The sequence below is a fragment of the Hippocampus guttulatus genome, chromosome 8 (genome assembly GCF_054856545.1).
Source record: "Hippocampus guttulatus isolate MCC_2025c chromosome 8, RoL_Hgut_1.0, whole genome shotgun sequence".
Taxonomy (NCBI): Eukaryota; Metazoa; Chordata; class Actinopteri; order Syngnathiformes; family Syngnathidae; genus Hippocampus; species Hippocampus guttulatus.
Window position 1 is genome coordinate 3,007,689 of NC_141268.1, and position 17,303 is coordinate 3,024,991.

A 17,303-nucleotide genomic window follows, 5' to 3' on the forward strand; every position below is an offset into this window, starting at 1 on the left:
AAAAAAAATTTAAACCAAAGAATTGCTTACCTTCTTGACTAACATAAACAGGCGAAATTTGTCAACTAAAAGGACCAAAAAATAGTTTATTCGAATATACGATAAGTAAACTATTTTTTGACTTAAATTTCCTCCCACATTCCAAAAACATGTGTGGCAGGGTGAATGAACACTCTAAATTGTCCCAAGGTGTGAGTGTGAGAGCGGTTTTTTATTCGTCTCTGTGTGCCCTGCGATTGGCTGGCAACCGGTTCAGGGTGTCCTCAGCCTACTGCCTAAAGACTGAGATAGGCACCAGCACCCCCCGTGACCCTTCTAAGGATAAAGCGGATTGGAAAACGGATGGATAGATAGATTTTATGAACTTCGCAGAAGTATACTTGGCTTGTACTAAAAAATATACAATCTTATACTTGTAGTATCCTTTTAAAACATAATTTGTTCCAATTTAAAATGAAAAAGGAGACTTTATATACTTGCACTTGAGTATACTTTCTAAACTATACATCATATATACTACTTTTTTTGTCAGGGTAGCACACGGTGATTTTGGTATGGCGAGCTATCTGACTCAACGCTGTCGTGGTTGTAAACACTATACTGAGTTAGGTGTGGGAACTCATGTCAGGCGTGCAAGTGCATCACCGGGTATCCTTTTAGCCAGGCCCCAAAAAAGTGAAATGGTATAAGACATTTAAGCACTATATCTCCACACTTATATTTCCACAACAGAGTCTTTCGTCTGTAAAAATGTTTTCAGCAAATATCTTCAAGCATGTCAAATGTGTATAGAAACCAATCTTTACTTCACAGGGTGTTTAACATTCAGGTGTACCATTTGATATTTGGATTTAAATGTTTTCAGCAAATATATTCAAGCATGTCAAATGTGTGTAGAAACCAATATTTACTTCATAGGTTCTTTAACATTCAGGTGTACCATTTGATATTTGGATTTAAATATTTAATTAAGCTTTAAGTTGACAAGTATTGGTCTAAATGTGCAAAAAATGGTTCCTCTGAAAAATTACACTAGTTTTTTTTAAACATTGTTTGAATCTAAATATGACAAAATGTTGCAGTTATTTTCAGCGAGAGCCACTTCACAAATGGCACTCTGTCCAAGAAGATCCTGCAGTTGTAAAGAGCTGCGCTGGCTAAACTGTACATTTTTTGAGAAAAAGAAAACTCCTCCACAATAACAAAAACAACAATCCCGGAATGCGATGCTTCTATTTAGGTGAGCAGCAAATTTTAGTCTGATTAGATACTTATAGAGACACAGTGAAAAGGAGGCAACAAACACTATACCACATTTGAAAAACCCAGAAGGTCGTCGTGCTAGGCTAGTCAAACTCCCTGTTTGTGTTTTATTGGTCAGGTTTGGGTTCAAACCCACTAATGTTTGGATCCAAAAACTGTAGACACAGACAAAATACGAAAAACAAAAATGTTTGTTATCAAAAACATATAACCGACAAAGTAAAAAAAAAATGCTCATCACAAAGATCCAGGGAAAAACAAGGACTCAACAAAAGGTGCTTACAAAAGGCAAGGTAATAGTCATACCAAGAAAACAAATAAAATGACAGGAGTCCAATATACACGAAAACAAGGGCGAGATCAAAATGATTAAATATCAATACTTACAAACTATGAAGTAAGAAAGAAAAAAAATGACTGAATGAGAGAGAGGTCAAGAAAACATCACTTGAGAATAAACAGAAAGCAAGATCAATAATCCGACAGCAGTCAGAGTTCTTAAATACAAGGCGTGGTGATGATGATGGGGAACAGGTGCGCCAGCTGGAGGGAAACACCCTTCACTCTGAAAACAAAAACAAACCCAGACAGTCATGACATTATCAGGGCGGCGGAACACGTTGATTTTTTTGTTCTCATTTTTTTTCATGGTCAGGATGTTGTTGATTTTGAACATAATGATGACAATTCTGACCACCGAAATGCTTATCTTTGATGACCGAGGGTAGCAAATATTAGTCGAACTAAATCCTGAGTGTCTCGTTATGCGCCAACCTTTGTGCGTGACAAATTGTGAAGGATGTTTATTTTGGTTTGGTGATGGTAATGATGCTGAGCCTGAGTAGCTTTATCATAATAATTCCATAGACCCAAACACACACAAGCATACACAGAAACTCCGTGGCTTTTATCTGAGGTTGCTATGGATACGGTACACAGAGGCAACCACTCTTTGCTGTTTTCCTTCCTTTCCCATGCTAACATAACAAATCTGAATGAAGATGGTGTGATTTGTTTTTAGCCAGTGAATATTTCATTACTGATCCATCCATACAGATGATCATAAAAAAAAAAAAAAAGAGAGGCAATACAGACAGGTGTGCGTGAGGTACTGGGGCAGCTTTAGGATTATTAATAAAGAATGATATAATGGGTGATTTGTGTGCGAGGGATGCTGGCCATCATCAAATTGTGCAATATGAAGTAGTTTGTGGGTTTGTTTCACTGGATATAATGTTCATGATATAAAGTGATAAACGTGCTTTTTAAAGTAACGTGAACAATGTATGATATATAGAGTTTGTCAAAACATTTTTTCCACACCTAGTACACACAGACACACACATCAGAATCAGAATACCACTTTTAGTTTCATCATCAGCATAAAAATCTTTTCCCCCCTCAAATTGTACAGTGTAATGGATGGTTTTATATATACAGTATATATATTATATGTACGAGGAGTGGAAAAAATGTGTGTGTGTGTGTGTGTATTGATTCCAAGTTGCAGTCATTTTATTTCTAGCACGTCAAGTTTTTTTTCTCCACAGCTTACATTATAAACAAAATTCAACTGATTAGCTATAGGAAGACTTGCCAGCTTATTGCGAGTAAACTTATCTGCAGCTGTGTGGTAACTTCTTTGTCCAGTCATACTTGAGACAGTGCGGTGAGAGGTGTGTGCATGTCTCATTTGGTCAGTGCTCTCAACATCTGCAAACAGAAAGCTTGCATAGTAGCAATCATGAGGATTAGTGCAAGCTTTTCGCTTTCATTTTATACGTGTTTTTCTGTTTTCAAAGCTTGTCAGCACTTCATCTTTGTGTTGCATTTGCATATATACACATTTATTTTATTTTATTTTTTTTAGGAAAATGAGGATCCTATAGCTCATTAACTTGATGTGATAGAGAAAGACTGAGATCATTTTTGGATTCCTCACACAACCGTTAAAATCAGCTCCCAGACCGAACTCAACGAAAAGTTTGCTCCCCAGTGTTATGTGAAACACTCAAATGCTCTATGCATAATATAAATCTTTTTTGTTTGTTTGTTTTTTTTAAACATGTTTTTTCTTTATTCATTGTTAGCATAATGCTGACTGTGACAATGACAATTTCCGATGAGGGACAACCAAACCTCAGGAGATTTGAGTGTCCTGTAGGGAGTGCAGGAGATTAAAGTTGTGACAGAAGTGTATTTTACTTGCACATGATATGGTATGAATTGTTTTTCTGAATGGTTTTCAAAACAATTCATGCTTAGAGCTCTTGACACTTTAAGTATTTTCACAGGGTATGTGAGTTCATCATTACTATGACACTTAATGACTTGCTCTCGCTAGTATGGCAAGCAACTGTTTTTTGCTGAAATTCTACTGCAACACTTTTCCTCTTTTCCCCCAGCTGGACAACCCAGATGAGCAGGCAGCACAGATCAGAAGAGAGCTGGATGGACGGTTACAAATGGCAGATCAGATAACCCGTGTAAGCAAATAAGAATGAATGTCCAAAGTGTCCTAATCATGATTGATGATGTGATGATGATGATGATGATATACTGTAGATGTAGAATTAATTTGGCAACAATGTAATATCCCTCTCCGTGAGCCGTCACCTTACCGTGGTGGAGGGGTTTGTGTGTCCCAATGATCCTAGGAGCTAAGTTGTCTGGGGCTTTATGCCCCTGGCAGGGTCACCCATGGCAAACAGGTCCTAGGTGAGGGACCAGACAAAGCACGGCTCACAAAGCCCCTTATGATAGATAAAATCGATGGCACTCAGTTTCCCTTGCCCGGACGCGGGTCACTGGGGCCCCCCTCTGGAGCCAGGCCTGGAGGTGGGGCTCGTTGGCGAGCGCCTGGTGGCCGGGCCTACACCCATGGGGCCCGGCCGGGCTCAGCCCGAAGAGGCAACGTGGGTCCCCCTTCTCATGGGCTCACAACCCGTGGGAGGGGTCAAAGGGGTCGGGTGCAATGCGAGCTGGGCGGCAGCCAAAGGCGGGGACCCTTGCGGTCCGATCCTCGGCTGCAGAAGCTAGCTCTTGGGACATGGAATGTCACCTCTCTGGCAGGGAAGGAGCCCGAGCTGGTGTGTGAGGTAGAGAAGTTCCGACTGGATATAGTCGGACTTGCCTCCACACACAGCCTGGGTTCTGGTACTAGTTCTCTCGAGAGGGGTTGGACTCTCTTCCACTCTGGAGTTGCTCATGGTGAGAGGCGCAGAGCAGGTGTGGGCATACTCATTGCCCCCCGGCTCAGTGCCTGTACATTGGGGTTCACACCGGTAGACGAGAGGGTTGCTTCCCTCCGCCTTCGGGTGGGGGGACGGGTCCTGACTGTTGTTTGTGCATATGCACCAAACGGCAGCTCAGCATACCCACCCTTTTTGGAGTCCTTGGAGGGTGTGCTGGAGAGTACTCCTGCTGGGGACTCCCTTGTTCTGCTGGGGGACTTCAATGCTCACGTGGGCAATGACAGTGAGACCTGGAGGGGCGTGATTGGGAGGAACGGCCCCCCCGATCAGAACTCGAGTGGTGTTTTGTTATTGGACTTCTGTGCTCGTCACGGACTGTCCATAACGAACACCTTGTTCAAACATAAGGGTGTCCATATGTGCACTTGGCACCAGGACACCCTGGGCCGTAGTTCGATGATCGACCTTGTGGTTGTATCATCGGATTTGCGGCCGCATGTTTTGGACACTCGGGTGAAGAGAGGGGCGGAGCTGTCAACTGATCACCACCTGGTGGTGAGTAGGCTCCGATGGTGGGGGAAGATGCCGGTCCGTCCTGGCAGACCCAAACGTATTGTGAGGGTTTGTTGGGAGCGTCTGGCGGAATCCCCTGTCAGAAGGAGTTTCAACTCCCACCTCCGACAGAGCTTTTCCCATGTTCCGGGGGAGACGGGGGACATTGAGTCCGAGTGGACCATGTTCCGTGCCTCTATTGTTGAGGCGGCCAATCTGAGTTGTGGCCGTAAGGTGGTTGGTGCCTGTCGTGGCGGCAACCCTCGTACTCGCTGGTGGACACCAGCAGTAAGGGATGCCGTCAAGCTGAAGAAGGAGTCCTATCGAGCCTTTATGGCCTGTGGGACCCCAGAGGCAGCTGACGGGTATCGACTGGCCAAGCGGAACGCAGCTTCGGTGGTCGCCGAGGCAAAAACCCGAGCGTGGGAAGAGTTCGGTGAGGCCATGGAAGCCGACTTCCGGACGGCTTCGAGGAAATTCTGGTCCACCATCCGACGTCTCAGGAGGGGGAAGCAGTGCACCACTAACACTGTGTACAGTGGGGATGGGGCACTGCTGACTTCGACTCGGGACGTTGTGAACCGGTGGGCTGAGTACTTCGAAGACCTCCTCAACTCCACCAACACGTCTTCCTTGGAGGAAGCAGAGTCTGAGGACCCTGAGGTGGGCTCTCCTATCTCTGTGGTTGAAGTCACCGATGTGGTTAGAAAGCTCCTCGGTGGCAGGGCCCCAGGGGTGGATGAGATCCGCCCGGAGTTCCTCAAGGCTCTGGATGTTGTGGGGCTGTCCTGGTTGACACGCCTCTGCAACATCGCGTGGTCAACGGGGAGAGTGCCTCTGGATTGGCAGACCGGGGTGGTAGTCCCTCTTTTTAAAAAGGGGGACCAGAGGGTGTGTTCCAACTACAGAGGGATCACACTCCTCAGCCTCCCTGGTAAGGTCTATTCACGGGTGCTGGAGAGGAGGGTCCGTCAGGAAGTCGAGCCTCAGATTGAGGAGGAGCAGTGTGGTTTTCGTCCCGGCCGTGGAACAGTGGACCAGCTCTCCACCCTTAGCAGGGTCCTCGAGGGTATGTGGGAATTCGCCCAACCAGTCTACATGTGTTTTGTGGACTTGGAGAAGGCGTTTGACCGTGTCCCTCGGGGAGTTCTGTGGGGGGTGCTTCGTGGGTATGGGGTACCGAAACCCCTGATACGGGCTATTCGGTCACTATACCACCGATGTCAGAGTTTGGTTCGCATTGCCGGCAGTAAGTCGGAATCGTTTCCAGTGAGGGTAGGACTCCGCCAAGGCTGCCCTTTGTCGCCGATTCTGTTCATAATCTTTATGGACAGAATTTCTAGGCGCAGCCGAAGCGTTGAGGGCGTCCGTTTTGGTGGCCTCAGTATTGCATCCCTGCTTTTTGCAGATGATGTGGTGCTGTTGGCTCCTTCAAACGGGGCTCTCCAACTCTCACTGGAGCGTTTCGCAGCCGAGTGTGAAGCGGTTGGGATGAAAATCAGCACCTCCAAATCTGAAACCATGGTCCTCAGTCGGAAAAGGGTGGAGTGCCCCCTCCGGGTCGGGGGAGAGATCTTGCCCCAAGTGGAGGAGTTTAAGTATCTTGGGGTCTTGTTCACGAGTGAGGGCAGGAGGGAGCGAGAGATCGACAGGCGGATCGGTGCAGCGTCTGCTGTGATGCGGACGTTGTATCGGTCTGTCGTGGTGAAGAAAGAGCTGAGGCAAAGGGCGAAGCTCTCAATTTACCGGTCGATCTACGTTCCAACCCTTATCTATGGTCACGAGCTATGGGTCGTGACCGAAAGAACGAGATCCCGGATACAAGCGGCCGAAATGAGTTTTCTCCGCAGGGTGTCCGGGCTCTCCCTTAGAGATAAGGTGAGAAGCTCGGTCATCCGGGAGGGGCTCAGAGTCGAGCCGCTTCTCCTCCACATCGAGAGGAGCCAGATGAGGTGGCTTGGGCATCTGATTCGGATGCCTCCTGAACGCCTCCCTGGTGAGGTGTTCCGGGCATGTCCCACCGGGAGGAGACCCTGAGGACGACCCAGGACACGCTGGAGTGACTATGTCACCCAGCTGGCCTGGGAACACCTCGGGATCCCCCGGGGAGAGCTGGAAGAAGTAGCTAGGGAGAGGGAAGTCTGGGCTTCCCTGCTAAAGCTGTTGCCCCCGCGACCCGGCCCCGGATAAGCGGTAGAAGATGGATGGATGGATGAATGTAACATCATTAATGTTGTTTGTATTTTTATTGTGCCTCAATTACATGTTGGTGATCCGACTGTCGTCAAAATACTTGAACGATCAAGAATTGTATAGTTTTGAGGGGTTGGCTATGTTTCACCTGTCTGCACTTGGAACCCCCGAATTGAAGAAAAAGCAACTGTGAAGTGAAGCACGTAGGAGTTACAACACAACTTGACAGCTTATGGAGGCACCATCCAGCTGCCAAATTAAATGTGTTAATTCACATTCAGACATTAGTGTGCTGCACAGCGGACACAACACCAAATACAAAAATGCCCCCACCCCTACCGCATCGACAGCTTCACCAAGAAATTCAGTGTGCACCACAGGGCGGAATCAAATCTGTGCATCCAACAAAACTCAATGAGTCTCAGTACATTTTGGCTTTGATGAAGTGATTCACCCCTCGGCATCCAGACTGCAAATGAATGAAATTTGCACAAAGCCACCACTGGCTAATTCAACCATAACCCCCATAAATCAAGCGCTCATTAAGATTTTATTGCATTTTGACTTACATAGGCCGCATTTCATCCCCAGGGAGCCCAATTACATTTCGTCTGAACACATATCCCAACGTATACAACCAAGCCACACCAGCCAAGGATGTGCCATGTAGCAAAAACGAACCCAGGTAGTGCTTTTAGCAAATGCTAATCTATGTCAACAGTGCAAGGCTGTTTACCTTTTTGTTTTAACATGCTTTTGTGAAGTCCATTGGCCGAACTCTGAACTTCACGTGAGAGTTGCTCTGGATCTTGGATTCTGGGGGCAGGGCACTTAGCGTGATGGTGGTGTCATGTAACAGTGGGACAGAAGCAGTGAATATTTAGCAGAATATTTAACATAAGGCCAAGTACAATGTTGTTGCTGTTTATTTTTTGTCCTAATCTTTTTTTTTTTTATTATGAAGCATTTGGTCTTATATTTATACAAAATACAAAGTACAATACAATACATTTTATTGAAATGTATTGTATCTTTCCTCGAAATCAAAATCAGTGATGGTACACGCTTGCTGCCGAAATGGCGCACGCATCAAGCACAGATTCTTCTTCTTCAATGAATGTCGTGGCCAAAACCCTGAAAACAGTTCGCATTGGGTCCGCACGAAGGACAACTAACACCATAAGACAAAACAAAAGACAAAAACAACAAAAAGCAAACCTCTTGAAGAGCTCTTGCCGACAGCTGCCAACTACGGCGCCATCTTGAAAAGTATTGAATAGATTAAGAAAACCAGCATCTGGTATCATTAAATGCATGTGTGATGTTTCTAACAAAGCAACCCATGTCAAAATCGATAGAGGGTTTGACGATCTTATTATTAATTTACTGGAGCCATACACAGTTATCTCAATACAAGTGAATGGAAGCGAACACTGGGGACTCCTCGTTAAAGATGTGTCTGAATCTGCACATCCTCAATCACCCATGGAGTGGTGGTTATGTATGCCTATGGGAAGAGTGCTTCCACACGTTGCGCCAATGGAGCTAGCACTGACACCAGTCGGCAGCGGCTCTGTACTTTCTTGGCTCTGCTGCGCACTTTCACTCGCTTTTCTGGCAGTGAGAGTAAATATGTCACACACCTTAATTATATCAGACTGTTGAACGTCAGCATGTGCTGTACATGTGTGATAAAACTTGTATATTGATGATATAAAGCCAAACAGCAATGCCGCTTGTGTCAGGGCACACGTCAAGTGGCTGCGTCAGCAATTCATGTGTGCGTAGTCGCTGGAGGCGTTGCACAAGAGTGTCTACCATGTTTTTGAACAAGAAATATACACATTTAGCAATTTTATTAATTTTCATGATTAAATCACGGACCAGATATGTGCACGTATACACACGCACAGAATGTACGCATGCGCATGCATGCATTTCATCATAAGCAACAGCCATAAAGGCCCCTAGCATGATCGAAACAGAAAAATAAAATTGATACAAGAGTTTGTGAGTTTGTGAAACGCAAATCACTGCCTACCTAAAGCTGACACAAAAGCATGGGACACACTTTTACAGCGTGTTAAGTACATGAACATCACTTTCGTAGCTCGACATGCAACGTATTAAAATGCTTCTTCTGGCGCTCCAGATTCCCATTCTTTGCCAGTGACAGCGTTGAATTGCAGAGGAAAGTATTTTTGAATGAGAAAAATAAAAGATATATATTGCAAAAGCTCTGATCGCAAGCTGCAATTGCAGATTGCTGACCGCTAAAAACTTCCGGTGAACTGTTTTTTTTTTTACTTCATTTTTTTTTAAAATACTTTTTTTTTTGTGAAACTGAAACTGATAGGATGCTTATGGTGTACTGTACACTAACACAAAAATATAAATCAGTAGTACACACACAGACACAGAAATCTTTTTTTTTTCCCTTTCCCCCACAGCCCTTGCGATCAATTTGGGACCAGTCCGTGGACTACCAGGTGACTGCGATCGACTTGTTGGATTATGTTAATCTGCACTTGAGTTTGTGCCTTTACAATATAGTATATTGTATGTAATTATGTTCACACCACAACTGTGTGGCAGAATTATGCTGTCATTGGTGAATACAAACTAAAGTGCGGGTTAAAATATTTATAATATATAAAGTATATACCTGGACTTGTACTAGATAAACCGCCTTTCATTTTAATTAATGCATCATTTGCATTAACCTCAGTCGTCTATAATGCATAACATTTGATATTGTTTGTTGTAATAAAGATTAATTTTCCATAATTTTTGTCACTTATAGTTGTTTTATTTTTTTTTTTTCGAAATATAGGACCAAAATTAACAATGACCCCTTTAATTCAAGTGCATTTATACAGTGGGGGGTGAAAAAAAGAATGCCATATTAAGAAATAATTGTTTTACATTAAATGACGTGTGCCACAATTAGCACACCTGGTTTTGAAGAACATACCACTGAAAATTAATTTTCCTAATTTTCTTCTATTAGGAAGTGTGTTTTAACATTAAGAGTGCAAATATCAATTGCATCAGATTTTCTGGAAAAACTTGAAGCCGATTAAGTACCAAAATAATGACATGCACTGTGCAGTGGCTTTAATATTTTGGACAACCGTCCTCTGCAACAAAACATCATATAATCTTCACCTACAACGTTGTTCTTGCTCTGTGGACACAACACTCCTGCTGCCACAGTGAACAGCTAATCAATATGTTGTCTTCCTGGTTCAATTAGCTTGGCGGAAGATTCCCTCGGTTTGCCTCGAGGGAGATGGAGACCATGTTCATCGAAGAGCTCCGGTCCTCAGTCAACCTGCTGATGGCTAACCTGGAGAGCATGCCAGTGTCGAAAGGTGGAGAATTTAAGCTTCAGAAACTGAAACGAGGTCACAACACATCAATCATGGACATGGGACAAGAGGATGAGAACACCCTTTCCAAATCTGATGTGGTGCTTTCGTTTACCTTGGAGGTGAGTGAACAGTGATGGATGAATGAGATTTTTTTATTTCTTTTATTTTTTGTACTGTAAATAAAAGTCACTAAATATGGTAAATAGTAAATACTGTATGTTTGTATTGACGGAGGTGCAAGTTCAGATCAGAAGCTACAGTACATATCTTTGTTACTGCTGCTGAGATCAACTTCCAACTTCGATGGCATTCCATCAATACACTGATACAGTACTTTTTTTTCATTTAACGTTATAGAGCAATGGTCAAATGTCTGGAAACACATGAAGAGGTGAAGAATTTCAAGCTATTTACTCATGAGGATACACAGCGGGGAAGTCAAAATCAGTTCAGGTCATATAGCATCGTCCGCACCATCAAGCTGACTGAGAATATACAAAGACGTGCAAAGCTGTTATCTGGGCAAAAGTTGCCTATGTTCAGGAATCTAAATTACACAATATTCTCTTGTGATAAATTTTCTTGTTTACCAAATAATTCCATCCATATTTCTTCATCAAGTCGATAACTTCAGTATCAATCTACAATTCAAGAAATGTTTAAATCATGAAAAAACACGGAATTGATTGCCTTTTCAAATGTTTGACTGGTACTGTAAATGTGATTAAAGTCACTCTGCACTGTCAATCTATTTTCAATCCCACCCAAGCAAACATCTACTCACAATCTGACCTTGCAAGTCACGATTGAGATGTTTATGGCTCTATTTTTGGGGGACCTGTGCCACAGCGCAAATGCCAGTAGATGTTGATTTTCGTATTTGCCATGTTGTCTCCGGCAAGACGGGCGAGCCAGCCCAGCAGAAAGAGTATCTTGGACATGCACCTGGCGGTGTGATATTTCGTGACTGAAAGGTTGATCGAAACCTGAAGCCTGCTCAGAACAAGTGGCAGGGTCGAACGCGACATAGTTCATTCATATGTTTCATATTTAAATGGCGAGCATCATACCATTTGAGTCATTGTTTTTTTTTAATCATTCTCAGTGGGCGGAACTGCTATGAGGTATGGGGGATGAAAATTGTGAACAATTTTAAAAATCAGGGTACAATTTTAAAAACCCTAAATTAAGGGTTAGGGGTTTGAAACTATGTTAGATATCAATGTTAGGGTTGGCTTACATGAATTAATTGCAAAAGCTAAATTGTAATGGTTACATCTACAATGTCCACAGCAGATGTGACAAATCTTTATCAACTATGGGCTTGTGAAGCCCATTGAGACTATTTTGTGATGCAGGTTGATGTGAATGCCTTTGACTTGATTCTCACAGTTTTCTATGGTGATATTGATAATTGTGATCAATTTTGGCAAAAAAAGTTTTCACATCATTTCATTTATTATACCAAAATTTCTTTCTGTCAAAATGGTGGGTTAGTAGAAAAATGCAATGGTCCAAGAGCAAATGCAAGAATTGTCACATTTTCAAAGTTTAAAGCATATTGGGCCATTTCATTTGGCCTCTTGCATTATGTCAACTTGTGATTGCGTGTTACAGGTGGTTATCATGGAGGTGCAGGGTCTTAAGTCTTTGGCTCCAAACAGAATTGTGTACTGCACCATGGAGGTAGAGGGTGGCCACAAACTGCAGACAGACCAGGCTGAGGCATCTAAACCCACGTAAGTCTACCCGACACACATCCTACCTCACAGACATTTATGCAGTAGAATAATTCCTAACATGAGAGCTAAAAAAAGTTCTGAATCCTGCTCGGGCATCGTGCTTTTTCCCCCCTCACTTTCCAGAGTTGTGTATTTAAAAATAGAAAACAATTTGAATAAACAAAGATGTCGAACAAATTTTACTCTCCACACTCATTTGTCTCGGCGAACATCTTTACCTCGTCCTCAAGCCAAAAACATGGAATAAGTAGTCAACATCATGCTCTAAAAGTTATTGTGGCGTGGTAAAGTTGTTGTCTTTAGAACCCAGATGAGATAAATTCTTCCTCCCACATTCAGAAAAACATGATTCTTAGCTTTAGTGAGCACTCTGAATCGCCTATCGGTGTGAATTCCTTCTCTGTCTATAAGTGACGTGTGATTGACTGTGATTTAGGAGAGTACCCCACCTACAACCTGAAATCACCTGGGATAAGATCACCCGTGTACCTAATTAGTTTAGAAAATGGAGAAATTGAATAGTTAGTTTACCATGTTAGCCTCAAAACATAGTGAACGTAGATTTACTCAGCGTCGATTTCTGTGCATCTCTGTGGTACTCTCCATTGGACTTCAAATACCGTTACGGCATTACTGTAAAAGTTATGGGTCCCACATTTAAACATGTTACTGGCCGAGGTATTGTGTGACAGCACTAAGAGTTTGTGCTTACGTGAATTTTTCTCTGGCCTCCCACATTCCAAAAACATGTATACAGGGTGGGTAAATGGGAATCAGAATGCAAATGGTTTGTTGCTCTGGCTGATTTTGCCTGGAAACAAAACCAGGAGGAAACACACCTCTTGTCCAAAATCAACTGGGATAGGCACCAGATGAACCTGACCCTTACCATCAGCAAGCAATTTAGAAATGAAATGCATGGAAACATTTGTGTAGTACTGCCACCTTATGATGAATAGTTAAACACAAAATGAGATTTTTTTAATTTGTTTTTTTACGAACCACACTGTCAATCACTAATCTTAGCTGGATGCCTGCAAAACTAGGAAAACCATTCCAGTGCCATGTAGTGAATGTAACCCATTTGTTCTGTTCACACATCCAGTCTATTACATAACAAGACAGTTATAGTGGATTTAAAAATAGAATGCTCTTTGACAAATGGCCAAGATTCATTTTCTATTGGGTTTACTGATGAATTAACTTATCCTCTTTTTGGAAAGAAGGCATTCATCTTAGCTGTGGCACAACAGATGTGATATAAATCATTGGATCTTTTGTAGATAATTCAGCAGAAGAAATGCAGTGGATGTGATTTTAATAAAAAAATAAAATAAACACTCACTAGCACTGTGAAAGCCTGTTGGACTCAGAATCGAGGAAACTAGCTTCTGTATTTGAGCACCAAATAAATGTAACAAAATTATGAAAATTGAATTTTAAACTGTTAGCTTCTGTACTTTGATGGTGGTAGTGTCGTGAATCAAATGGGTGACTTTCATGCAGGTGTTACAGGCTCATTTCACATAAATGTCTCTGTGACGGATTGGCCATCCGTCCAGAGTGGAGTCTTCCCGTCACTCAAATGAAGTAGCGTATTTAATTGCAGGAGAGACTCCAAATATAACACTGAAATCCTCACTGCAGTACTGACCCGTTAATGAATCTGTGTCTAGTTGGGGAACCCAGGGGGATTTCACAACGAGCCAGCCCTTACCTGCTGTCAAAGTGAAGCTCTTCACCGAAAGCACCGGGGTGTTGGCCCTGGAGGATAAGGAGCTTGGAAGGGTAAATTCTCCAGCCACTCTCTAATTCCACACATATACACATATTTAAACAAACACCTACTACTCATTAATGCTGTTTTTAATGAGATCATACAAAATACTCACCAACACCTTAACATATTTGCATTGCCTCTCCCCATCTTCGATCTTATTCTTAAATCCAAGTCCTTCACAGGTCAGCTTTGATCCCCTGCCCACAGCCTTGGTTAAATCCAGTCTCTCCTCACTCCTTCTCCTCATTTCAGCCATTGATACACTCTTGTCTCTCCACCGGTATAGTCCCATCATGTTTCAAAACCGCAGCTGTCACCCCAGTCCTGAAAAAAAATAAAAACAGGTTCAGACCCCAACAAATACAATAACCTCTGCCCCATTTCCTATCGACTGTTCATCTCCAAAATCCTCGGAAAAAATAGTTGCCACTGGACTGCACTCCTATTTGTCACGATAGCCTCTATGAGCCTTTCCTGTCTGATTTTCATCCCCTCCACAGTACTAAAAGTGCTATCATAAAAATCACCAATGATCTCCAAGTTGACTCTGGTTCACTCGCCATCCTCATCCTCCTAAGAGGATCCTTTGACACCATTTCACACATCTTCCTCCTCAATGGACTTCCCTCCATTGGCATCAGACACACTGCTTCCATTCGTTCCTCGAAGACCGGCCTCAGTTCATCCAGCTAAAATCCTTTTCATCATCCTCTGACCAGCCAGCTCAGGTGTGCCCCAGGGCTCTATCCCTGGATGCCTGCTTTTCATCATCTAATTCTAACACCTTCCTCTTGGAGCTATTTTTCATAAATGTAATATCCACTTCCATTGCTTCGTGGATGACGCCCCTATCCTGTAAACCCTAAGACTCATGTCCACGGTCCACCCTCTTACCTTACCTCCTGCTTATCAGACATTAACTCCTGGTTCCCATTTAATTTCATGTAATTAAACCGCAACAAAAACCAACTCTCATAATTGGCACTAAATCTACATATCCAAAGTTGACAATTTAGCCATCCCATTTTGGGAAGTCCTTGTCTTACCTTCACTTCAGGTGAAGAGGCTGTTTGTCATCATTGACAGCACACTCTCCTTCCACTCTTATATCAAAAGCATTACCCGGCTGCTTCCTGACACCTGCGCAACATCAATATACTTGGCCTCTCCCACACCCACCATTCTACCGCTATCCTGGTCACCAGTCGTGTTACTTCCCGTATTGATTATTGCAACTCTCTCCTCTTTGGCCTTCCTCACAAGTCCTAACATAAGCTCCCGAGTGGTCCATCATTGTAATGTAATGTAATACTTGTAGGTTGTGCTCCATCCAACCCCGAACAGTCCCAAGCAGTCTGAGATGCACAAAATGTCCGTTTCTAAAGGCTGCTCAGACAGTGACCTGAAGATTAGATTGGCCATCCGCATGGATAAACCCCAGAACATGAAGCATTGTGGGTAAGTATCTCTGTCAACATCAGAGTGGTTTTGTCCTTTTGTCATGTTTACTCCTGTCTTTGATGATTTGAATGTTCCATACAATTGTTGTGTCATTATAAATATGAACACAGGCAGCCCCTAATGAGACATAAAGAAACAATATTGTTTGCATTCCCTTGTAAAATACTTTTCAAAGTTCATTGTCATCGAACGCCAAATCTTTATGTGTAGTAAAGTACCACCGGGTGAATTTGTGTAAACCACTGTCATGCTGTGGCATCTGAAGTCACTCTTTTTGTACAGACATAAACCCAGGATGTTACACCCTTTTGGAGTGAGCAAATGCACTCTTTTGAATTTTTTCTGTCACGTTTATAGCATACACGATCACCTCTTTCCACTTCATCAAATAGCCTGACTCTCCGGGAATGATTGTCTGACATTTTCTGCAGACAGCACTTGCAATCATAATGGTACATTAAAGTTTGCATATATGAAGATGAGACTTGATGTACAAACAAAAATAGATACTGGATGTTTGAAGCATTGTTGTTATTGCCTTCAATAATACCACAGAGGAGGAAATCATTCATTCATTCATTCATTCATTCAGTCGGGGACCAAATGACTTTGTAAGATGCACTGATAACAGCAAAACCAGTCTGGCGTCTATCCACTGACTATATCATGATTCTGACCTATGATTGGAAACATACGGCACTTATTCATGTTTTTACATATATCTGCATTGCACCAAGGGTGTCATGGTGACCAACATCTGTTTTTTCTCTAGGTCCTTTGCTTTCCTCCCACATTCCAGAAACATTTACGTCAGGTTAATTGAACATTGTTTGTAGGTGTGAATGTGAATGGTTGTTTGTTGACATGTGTCCTTCAATTACTTGGCAACCAATTCAAGGTGTACCCAGTCTTTCGGCCAAAGCCATTTAGGATAGGCTGTCAACCATGGTGAGGATAAGTCATGGATGGAATGCATTGCAAGAACCCAGAGTCAACAGTCATTTATATGAGAATGGCGACCCCAAGTGGATCATAACGTTATATACACTCTTATCGACACTTGTTGTTGGAAGGACATTAACACGCAAAACACATTTTAAGAATGTTGAGCAAGGGAACGCATTTTTTTTCTTCCATGTCACATTAGGTCTCCGGATAAACATGACAAGTAAACATTTGCTGAGATTTGAAGAATGAATGACCAGCCGTTTTTAAGGCATTAAATGATTTGATTCATTTGCTTTTTTGACTAATGTTTGATTTGGCCCGATAGTGCTGTCTGAGTTGCTTTTTAATGATCTACTGTGAATGCAACATTTGTTCATTGATGTGTAGTAAAATGCATTGGCACTATTAGCTGGAGATGGTTTTCCTTCCTTTTCGATTCCGGCACTGGCCTTCCTGTGTGGAGTTTGCTATCCCCGTACCTGCGTTGGTTTCTCTGGGTAGTCCAGTTTACTCTCAGATTCCAGTGATGACTCTCAGATATTGTCCCTAGGTGTGATTGTGTGTGCGAATGGTTTTTCATCTATGTGTGCCCTGCGATTGGCTAGCAACCATTTCACAGGGTGTACCCCAACCACTGTCTGAAGACGGCTGGGACAGGCTCCTGCATCCCCTTGTGAGGATAAGTGGATCAGAAAATGGATAAATGAATGGCATTGTAAAAAAAAAAAAAAAATATATATATATATATATTACAGAGCATAATATAATTTATTAAGATAGATCATTATTTTAGTAG

General features: G+C 42.8%; 1 protein-coding gene across 5 annotated transcripts in view; it reads left to right on the forward strand.

Moving 5' to 3' along the window:
- The window catches only part of cadpsa (Ca2+-dependent activator protein for secretion a), a 185,742-nt gene that overhangs the window by 51,019 nt on the left and 117,420 nt on the right, over window positions 1-17,303 (forward strand). For all 5 annotated transcript variants that reach the window (XM_086116892.1, XM_086116893.1, XM_086116894.1 and 2 more), the window contains exons 4-8: window positions 3,669-3,749; window positions 10,459-10,695; window positions 12,194-12,315; window positions 13,995-14,106; window positions 15,417-15,556. In XM_086116892.1, coding sequence (XP_085973018.1) covers window positions 3,669-3,749; window positions 10,459-10,695; window positions 12,194-12,315; window positions 13,995-14,106; window positions 15,417-15,556 — 692 coding nt within the window. The remainder of the gene's footprint in view (window positions 1-3,668; window positions 3,750-10,458; window positions 10,696-12,193; window positions 12,316-13,994; window positions 14,107-15,416; window positions 15,557-17,303) is intronic.